Below are 10,000 nucleotides of genomic sequence, written 5' to 3' on the forward strand. Positions count from 1 at the left end.
CAGTCAGTCACACCAACACACAAAGACAGACACGGAAAAATGAAAAATCCCGGTCGGATAAAAAACTATGATGTAACATCTATGTTTGCATCTTGATTTGGCGCCCCTTGAAGATTTTTCCTTCTACCATCTAGGTTCTCAAACAATCGAAGAAACTATCAGGTAACATCTACGCTTGCATCTTGAAGAAAACGCTCCCAATGGTGTAACAAACACCTGCATCTTGAAGAAAACTAATAACACCTGGGTCTTGATGAAGTTTCTAAAATAAACTGTCCGGATCGAGATTTGATGGGTGTGAGCTCTCATGGATGTACTGTCCCCTTCACTACTTACAGCTAAGGCTATAGGAGAACAGTGTATTAAATAGAAGGTTTAAGGATGATTAAAACTCTCATCTATAGTCAGACTATCCTGGTCATTAGTGTGTCCGAAATAAAAACGTAAAAAAATTGAAATGAACTTTTTGAAGTTTTGGAAGTTCAGGGTATAAGAAACTATATTTGAAAATTAATAGTAAGAACAACAAGTTGTTCAGACTAGAAATCATTTAGGATGCTGAGGTAGGGCTTGTGTAATGAAAAAATAGACCAACTGAACAGTATTACTTACCTTAGTAGTTAATTTTGATCCTTAATGTAGTGAACATGTAAGAGAAAGAACAGGCAAGGTGAAAGGTGTTTCTTCACAGTTCAAAAATACTTTGAAGGAATAAAAAGACAAGTGTTGGAACTTGGATTAGATTGCTGTAAGCCAGGGTCATGACAGTGGTCATGTATGGCCCGCAAATGGTGGCACTTTTAAAGACAGTGAATGATTTATTAAATATCTTCTAAGGGAATTGTTTAAGAATGATTTAGATACTTGTATTACTGACTGTATATCAAAAAGTAATTTGTATAGAAATATGGTTTGGGCCCACTTTCCAGAGCTATAAGAAGTTTAAGATTGCTAGGCCAGATTTCGGGAACGAAGGATGACAGATTGCAAAAGTTTAGGGTATTTAGTCATCCATCTAAGACCAAACATAAAACAGGAGGGGTCATAAAAAAATAATTTACGTTAGAGCTACATAAGGGGGATACAGAGTCAAGCTTTGAATAGACTAGTATGGAGAAGGAGCATTCTCAGCTGCGTTGGCCTCAGGTGGATTGGTGCTGCAGGGACTTGTTAGTTGTACTAATAGTAGTATCATTTCAAAGTCATACAAAACGTAAAGGTCTAAGTATTCTATTTGATATAAATTGCAAAAAGAAAGTTTAGGCTTGTGATTTGTAGATGTGTAGCCTACGCAATACTGAGATTCTCGCAGGTATCCATATGGAATTCCATTAAAACCGTTTTTAACGATTTTTTTTCTTCATAAATTGGTTTCTGCTAATTCGCTAATAAATAAACAAAAGATTCTTAATATTAGGCAATATAGAAAAGGACTTGGTGTAAAGATACTTAAAAAAGGGCTAAAACCGAAATGTATCCTACGTTTCACATAGAATCCCCAAATACTCATTTAATGATTCCAAAAACAATATACCAAATATTCTGTTCCCTTTTCCTTGACAGTATAATTTTCAGATTTTTTTCCTTCAGCTGCTAATGTTTCTTAAGCTTACTAAATGAGCTTTCGAATTAGGGTGTTGTCATGTAATTACATTCGGCATTATTGTATACTTTATAATGAATACAGTAAAAAAGGGGGAAACTCCAGGGATTTTTTTATACAAAGAATATTTACTTTTCAGATATAATTTATATTCTAGGAATATTCAGTGTTAATTGATGGTCTAGGGGCTCCTGATAACTGGGAAAACCCATCAAAACTTCAAACATTTTTCATATTTTCTCTTTATTCTTACTAGCAAGGGTGTAGTTACATTCTTTTTTTTTATCAAGATTGTCAGAATTGACACATTAGAATCAGAGTTCACATCTTGTGATACTTTTCATTTATTTTTGATGGGAAATACTGAATCCGATGCTTCCCCTAGCCAATTTCTCTCTTATTTAATAGTTGCTCTCTCTTTGCTCTGCTCTCTTTCGTTTTTTCTCTCTTGCTCTCCCGCTCTCCCTTTCCGTTTCTCTCTTTTTTCTCTTTGTTTCTATTTTATAACTTATTTAATGGTTGTGCAATGTCCTAAGAAAAAAGGAAGTTAGAAGATCATTCGCTGGTCACCCAAGATCGTAAAACTAAAGGTTACCCTTACTCAAAAGAAAAATGAAACATTTGAATCAATAATTAATTTTCCTTTCTTCTTCTTGGAAATAAAGTGTCAATATTTCTTGTTTTCTGAAATGTCACCCTGATTTTGAGATAATTGGAAGTAGGGAAGCAAGCACAAAGTTCAATTACAGAGTAAAAACTGTTCCAGAATGGTCCAACAGCACAACGAGACACGCGTTTGATCAATTCTGCTTTAAGGATTTCCCGTTGAAGTGAGGAATTGTCCGTGCTCAAAGAATGGAGCTTTGGGAGAGGGGTAAAGCAAATATCTACAAATACAAGCCTTCTGGGTTAAACAAAAATATAACCAGGAGTGTTAAATTCCACGACACTTGATAAAAAAACTTCATCTAAAAAAAAACACCCACGATCATCTTTTACAAAGAGTATTTGATCTTTAGACAAGCCTTATTAAACAGAAAATATGCTTATTTCTAGAATTGTATCATATACTCTATTTTGAAAGTCAAATGGTTTTTCTTTTCTTGATGAAATGTCATAAAAACAAATAGTTTACAATGGCAATTGACATGAAAACAAAAATCCAAACTCTTCCAAATCAATGGTTTACCGGTACTTTCGACGAGTCAATGGATGACTTATCAATTAGTTCGTGGTAACGAACTGTAGTATGGAGTGACCCAGCTCAATAGTAACCAAAACCCTAAAAAACGTAATTTTGTTAGCAATAGCTATATCAAAAGAATCGCATTTTAATATTGATTTTAAATATATAAGTTGAATCAAGTTTAGTCTTACCCATCAAAAGTTACGAGCCTGAGAAAATTTGTCTTATTTTAGAAAATAGGGGGAAACACCCCCTAGGGGGAAAGTCATAGAATCGAACTTAAAACGAGCAGAAATTACTTCGTATATGAAAGGGACTGGTCCCTCCTCAACGCCCCGCTCTTTACGCTAAAGTTGTTTACTGTTTTAAAAAGTAGAGTTGAGAGAAAGTGTCAAACTTTAGCGTAAAGAGCGGGGCGTTGAGGAGGGACCAGTCCCTTTCAAATACGAAGTAATTTCTGTTCGTTTCAAGTTTTAATGTCACTCCTTACTTTCAATTAAAAAAACTTGTTTTTTATTTAATTAGCCAAAAAACGCCTAGTACTACAACCTTCAAGTAATATTTTACTTTTCCTACTTTAACTTCATATACTTTCATCCTTGCATCCTTAGATTCTTGGGCTAAAATCATATTTGTAAAAACTTCTCTTTGAAGAAAAACGAAATCCGATTGAAAGATTTTTAAGGTGGTATTCAAGCCATGATGGAAAATCCACGACGAGTTCGATTAATAAATAGGAAAAATGTTTCCAAAAGAAGTCATTATCAAACGCCTCTGCTACATGACTCTTGTTGAAGCTTCACATGTGAGCAAGAAATTCCTCAGAACTGTAATATCAAGGATATATATTGGTCAATATGTTGGCTTCTAATATGTAAAGCTAAAGGAAAGCTAAGGGAGCTTTTTTTCGATCAAGTCACAATTTTGCTATGGGCATAATACTGAACCTTATTTTTAATTGATCAAAGTTGAAGACACATCACATTTTTGAATCTAACTCAAAAATAAAATTGTCTTATGGCAAGACAAACTAGGTGGCTTTTGATCAAAGTAGCTGTTTAGAGAATGCTGGAACAAAGAGGGACTTCAAAGGAGTAAAATGCAGTTGGGTAAGTGAGGAAGCAACTAAGATGGGTAAGCGTTATGCCAAACTGAACCTGTCGATGGAATTTGGAATTTGTAAATTGCACTACAAGGATGTTTATGCACCCAAAGTTAAAAGAAGTTAGACTCTTTAGACACCCTTTTAATTACCAATATGAATGCTGAGATTACTAGTGTGATTTTTATCTCTTTTTTTTGTCACAGTTTATGCTATAGGCTTAATGCTGAGTCTTATTTTTAATTGATCAAAGTTTAAGACACATCAAATTTACCGTAGGACGGGTTACTAGGAATCACAGCTGAGACGACTAAGGTGATTAATAGGGCGAAAGTTATAGCTCACAAATCATTTGAATAAGACTGTTTTTGCTGGAGGGGGTGAGCTCGAAAATAATAGTTCTATAAGTTCGAATGGTAATCTCTTTTCTACATAGTTCAGCTGTTAGAATAATAGGTGAAATTTTTTAAATTTTTAAAGGAGGCACTTTCACTGAGCATTTTAAGAGTTAAAAACAGGCGGGTAAAATGATATAATGTAACAGTTGGTGACAGCTAATGTACGTAAGGCGTGACTCGGCCTAATAGTTACCGAGTAACTCTAAAAGGGTTACTCTAAATGAACTTTTTATAACATTCAGTGAATAAAACAAATTGTTTTTTTTATGCTGATTTTAAACATATAAAATTGCTCAGGTTTAATGTTCCCATTAAAAGCTACGAGCCCCAAAAAATTTGCCTGATTTTGGAAAGGGAGAGTATCCAATTCCTTACGAATGACTGCTGAAACACAAGGGTCGTTAATTTGGAAAAAGAAACTTTTTTCAAGCACTAAATGAAACTTTAGCATAACGAGCGACAGATTGAGAAGGGGCAGTCCTCCTCATATACGGTATAGCTACAATTCGTTTTGAGTTTCAATCTTTCTCTTTATTTTCAGTTAAAAAAAAAAATGTATTTAATTCACCATAGGAAAGGGTCATTGCACGGTTCCTTAGAATAAAATATTAGAGTTATTTTTGCAGTCTCTTTAGTTAGCTGATTAAACATATATTCTTTTTATTCTCTAGTAAATATACTATAGCATGATTATATGTATTTCAAAAACTCTCCCCAGTTTTTAGAAGTTAAAGCGTAAAGGGTCTGTAGTTTTTAAAGGCTATGTAAAAGCAAGCTTATGCCATAAATTATCCCTACCTAGTAATTTTTTTCATACAATATTCCAATTTTGTGACAGGAAGGTGGGAATATTATTCAACAGCTCATTCATTCTAATTTGGCATTAATTTACTTAAACTCACTTTGTGCATTTGTATAGATTTCTGGGAGACAGTTTACAAAAATTATTGCAAGCATCATTATTAATTTTTAGGAGCTGCCGAAAAAAGTAGTAAGCATGGAGCAGAAGACAAGGCTCAGGCAATTATTACAGCAATGAAAGAAAGAATGAAGATTAGAGAAAGAGATAAGCCAGAAATTTTCGAGCTAATAAGGTAAGGAACATCATTCGACTTCGTTTTCTCTCCTGAATTCTTTTATATTTGGGACTGCTATGGAATAGACTATTTCTTCTTACACGTTCCTCTACAACTACGTTTGTAAATGCCTTTCTTGCTTGGACCTACATTAATTCTGTATTTTATCTTAATAATTAAAAACCTATTTTCGAAAAAAGAAATCTTTCAAAGAAAAGTATTGAGCCACATTAAAACCTAAGACAAGTAGAAATAAATTTCTATAAAACTCAATCTTAAACCAAACATAAATTACTGTCAGTGAATAAATAAAAGCCAAAACGAACAGAAATCAAACAAACGAATCCTAAAACAAATAGACACTAAAATATAATATATTCAAAGTTAAAACAATCAGAAGCTACCAAAAATAGGAGCAGGTCTACCGCTTTCTAAACTTTCAAAAGGCCATAGCCTCATCCGCGCTTTATTGAAAACAAAATATTCTCCCTTTGTAGTTATAACCTTGAAAAATCCTACTGGAATTGCAAGGAATTAATATCACTATGAATTAAGCAATCAGTCTACTTTCATTAGTTCGCTCCAGTCATCATGATCATTGCAGTAACTTGTTTTGTTATTGTGACTAATAAAAAAACACACTGTTCAAAATCCATATTTCTGAATTAAACTAAAATGATACTCAAGCCGTTTAGAGGGTTTTGAAGGGAGGAGAAGTGGCACCACTCTTATTTGTAAATCTTGATTTTTCCTGCCATTTTTGCCAGCTGATTTTTGCCTGCTTGATTTTTCGTGCTTTTATTGATGTTTAGAGAAATAAAACTGCTCAAAATACAAATCGATTTCAGTGTAACGTTTCAACAAATGACACTATGATCTTTAGAAGGTTTAGGTAGCATTACACCTGGTTTTGTTTCTGACCGTTACTATTCGTTTTAAAATTGACTAGATTATTCATTTTAACTTTGGCTCAGTTCAGTATTCATTTATTTATCTATAACTGTATCTTTTTTTCTTTATGTTTTACGACATTATTTATTTGAATTTCTGTCATTTTGGCTTCCATTTATTCATTGATAGTTTTCTGTGTTCGTTTAAAGAATAATTATAACACTTGTATATTATAGTCACCCAACTCCAGATGTGAAGTTAGGTTTATCCTAATGAAATGTTCCAAAATATGATTAAAGTTTAAGACTTTGGTAACAAAATTATGGAAACTACAACAGAGAATTATGGGATTCTGATAGCCCAGAACGCATTATATTAGATACCTAATTTAACCTAAATACAAATTCTATATATTAAAATTTTAATTGAATTATACCTATACTGTAATTTATTTCACTGAGGCAAAGCTAATTATCTCTCACTGCAGCGGATTAACCGCTTTTTCTCAGATGAAGAGCTTCAAAGGGGTGGCTATAAATACAGAAGTACCTTAATTATGGGCGCTGAAGCATGTGCGCTCCGGAAAGCAGATGAAATTTGCTAGATGTTTTGCCGAGAAATTGCCTACCAATTGTTCTGGATAGCCTGCTGACGGACCGTATTTCAAACAGTAGACTGTACGGTAGAGGTATAATGAAAAAAAAGTTTGTGATTGTTAGGGCACGTCTGCGGAATAAGGATGACAGATTGACGAAGATTGTCCTTTTTGGCCAATTATTTTAGTCTAAACAGAAAGTACGATGTCCTCGTCTGGTGTGGGGGGATTCCATAAAGAAAGATTTAAAAGAAACAGGAACTTCCGGGGAGGGTGTACAGAGGGAGGCTTTGAATAGATTGGGATGGAGGAGAAGAGTGCGTACATGTGTTGGCCTCAGGTGGCTTGGTGCTGTAGTGAGTTGTTAGTAGCAGTAGTAAGAATTAATTATTATAGGACTTTATTTCTTTTCGTATTACACCTTAGTATGTCTCTTCACTTTCCTTTGAAAAACATGTATTTTGAAAAAAAAATTGTGCAATTCATCCCGCTTTCTAGGGCTATAGATAAAGAAAGGTTGAGAAGGCTAGGGCCTGATCTGTGGATGAAGGATGACAGATTACTGAAAATTGTCATTTTCAGCCAACCCTCTAGGGATAACCGGAAAGCGAAACTTCGTTTTTGGTTGCCAAACTTGAATTGAAAACTATTGTTTGAAAACCCTAATCTGTGAAGTAGCATTTGCTCATGTTTTTTTTTATGTTTTTTTTTTTAACATAGCAATCATCAGAAATAGGAAAAAAGGGGTGTTTATTTGACATTAGGATTCGAGTCTTTTTCTTTTCCTTCCGGTTGAATGTATATTTACACATTAATATTAAAACTGCAACGAAAAGTCATGGGAATAATCCCCTTGTCACAACAAATATTTGCCATTGCTAGTAATAGCTAGATAATCCTTTGCCAGGGCTACCTCTCCAATATACTTGTGATAAAATAACAAAAAAAAATCTTATTTCATTTCTATAAAAGAAATTGTGCTTAAATTGTTATCATATTTGCTTTTATTTGTCTTGCACCCCCCCCCCTCCATTTATGTCAGGGAATAGCTCTAGTCTCAATAGTGAGCTAAAGTAGATTAAAGGAAAGGCAATTACAAATGAATCCACACAAGATGCAGAATATTAGCTGAATACGCTAATCCAACACAAATCTAAGGAATGACAGAATTCTCTTCCGAAAATATGAAAAGAATGACCAATAAATCAACAATGGATGTAAGATTAGATAAATTCATATGAATTTTTCACATATCTTGGCCCTTTTAAATAGCCCAAATTATAGTTTTTCTTATCTTTTGAAGTTTAAAAAAAAAGAATGAAAACAAGTTAATTTTGGATTGTATTTCTGGATACATATTTTATTACCGAAGGAGCATATAAAGTTAATCCGTCATACCAGGAAAAAGAATATTTTTTTTTCCAAAAACTATTATTTAGAAAATACTTTGTCACAAAAGATACCCTAATATAACAAAGTTATAAGAAAAGTAACTTGGGAGATAAAAAAACAAATAACATACTGAACAAAGAAACAACACGTTTTCAATCTCAAAATTTCAACTTAATACACTTAGCAATTCCAGAAATATTGCGGATAAACCCTTTTTGACAACCCGAATGCAAATAGTATTTTGCTTTACATTAAGATCTTACTCAACTTTCCCTGAAAGTTCCAACTTTTACCCTTATTAATAATTTGCCACAAAAAGAGTTTTTCAAACAAAAGTAGAGCTCTTTTAAACCATAAATGAGCAAAAATAAAGTCAAATAATCTTCTAATTGTAAAACTGACAAAAATCGCCATCAATAGTTAAATGAAACCAAAACGAACAGAAATTAGCCTACAATAAATAACCGAATCAAACTCAAAACGAGCAAAAATTAACACGAGCAGCGCTGACAACCCCCATGCCTTCTTCAGGCCAGAATATAATTACAATTTAATGAAAACAAAATAAATTTTAAATGTTTTCACTTTTTTGACTTTAATAAATAAACAAAAGTAATAATTGCGCAAAAATTGTGTATTTATGTATGTTCTCGAAAACGGCTCCATACTTTTTTCGAGAAAATTGGCATTTCGGGATATTCTCGCATAAAAAAAAACGATCTGATAGGTTAGAAGTCTGAGAAAATTCCTTAAGCACATTAATTTACGTTTTGTAAAGGACGTCATGTACTATGCTAGTACCTCATATAAGCATTTCATGTGACATCGTATTAGCATTTTCTTGCATGACGGCCTACATAGCATAAATAAGATTATCTCAGTTTCCTATGTATCAATCATTTATATAACATAATGTATGTTGGAAGGCACAAAAACCGAAAATTTGCAGTTGCAGTTCCTATAAATGATTCTTTGGAACCAACACCCGAACTATCAAACGTGATAAAATATGAAAATTAACTATCTGGACCATCAATTGTGACAACACTAATACGGGCAAATAAAGCTAAGACCATTTGTCTCAAGTAATAATTGTCTGAATTGTCTGAAGTAATCAAAATTCAAAACGTGACAAAAATGAAAATGAGGAATAAAGATACGGACAGTTAGAAGATATACGAAAACGACAATTAGAGCGTGTCAAAAATGAAATAAAGAGTAAAGGAACACACGGTTGAGGACACGACACCGAGCAAGTGAACGAGTCAAAAATGAAAAAGAAAAGCAAAGACGCACGCGGTAAGAAGAAAAGCGACGACTTGCCAAAAATGAAAATAAAGAGCAGAAACATGCGGTTAAAAGACATGCGACATCTAGTATGTGAGCAAGTCACCCATGAAAATGAAAAGAAAAGACCCATGTGGTTAGAACACATGCAACACCAAACATGTGAGTCAATCAACGAAAATCAACCTGGAAGGCGAGAATCGAAACGTGTCAAAATTGAAAATAATAGCGATGATGACTGGATTTGGGATTTTGTGAAGAAAACAGATGTTTCAGTAATATTTTTTTCATAATGATGAACGACAAGCCGAGGTAAAACGGACTAAACAGATTGAAAATGATTACGTTGATTATTAGGTTTTAGAGTTTGACATGGATAAAATCATCAATGCCTACCATACCTTTGCAAATCAAAAACCTAGACTAGATAATTCATTGGAAGAAAAAGAAGTTTCTGTCCCTTCACCAGA

The 10,000-nt window shown here is 33.4% G+C and overlaps 1 protein-coding gene across 4 annotated transcripts in view; it reads left to right on the forward strand.

Moving 5' to 3' along the window:
• The window catches only part of LOC136031216 (protein unc-13 homolog B-like), a 467,059-nt gene that overhangs the window by 197,534 nt on the left and 259,525 nt on the right, over positions 1 to 10,000 (forward strand). For all 4 annotated transcript variants that reach the window (XM_065710597.1, XM_065710594.1, XM_065710595.1 and 1 more), the window contains one exon: positions 5,263 to 5,383. In XM_065710597.1, coding sequence (XP_065566669.1) covers positions 5,263 to 5,383 — 121 coding nt within the window. The remainder of the gene's footprint in view (positions 1 to 5,262; positions 5,384 to 10,000) is intronic.

Source organism: Artemia franciscana, chromosome 9, assembly GCF_032884065.1.
Source record: "Artemia franciscana chromosome 9, ASM3288406v1, whole genome shotgun sequence".
NCBI classification, from domain to species: Eukaryota; Metazoa; Arthropoda; class Branchiopoda; order Anostraca; family Artemiidae; genus Artemia; species Artemia franciscana.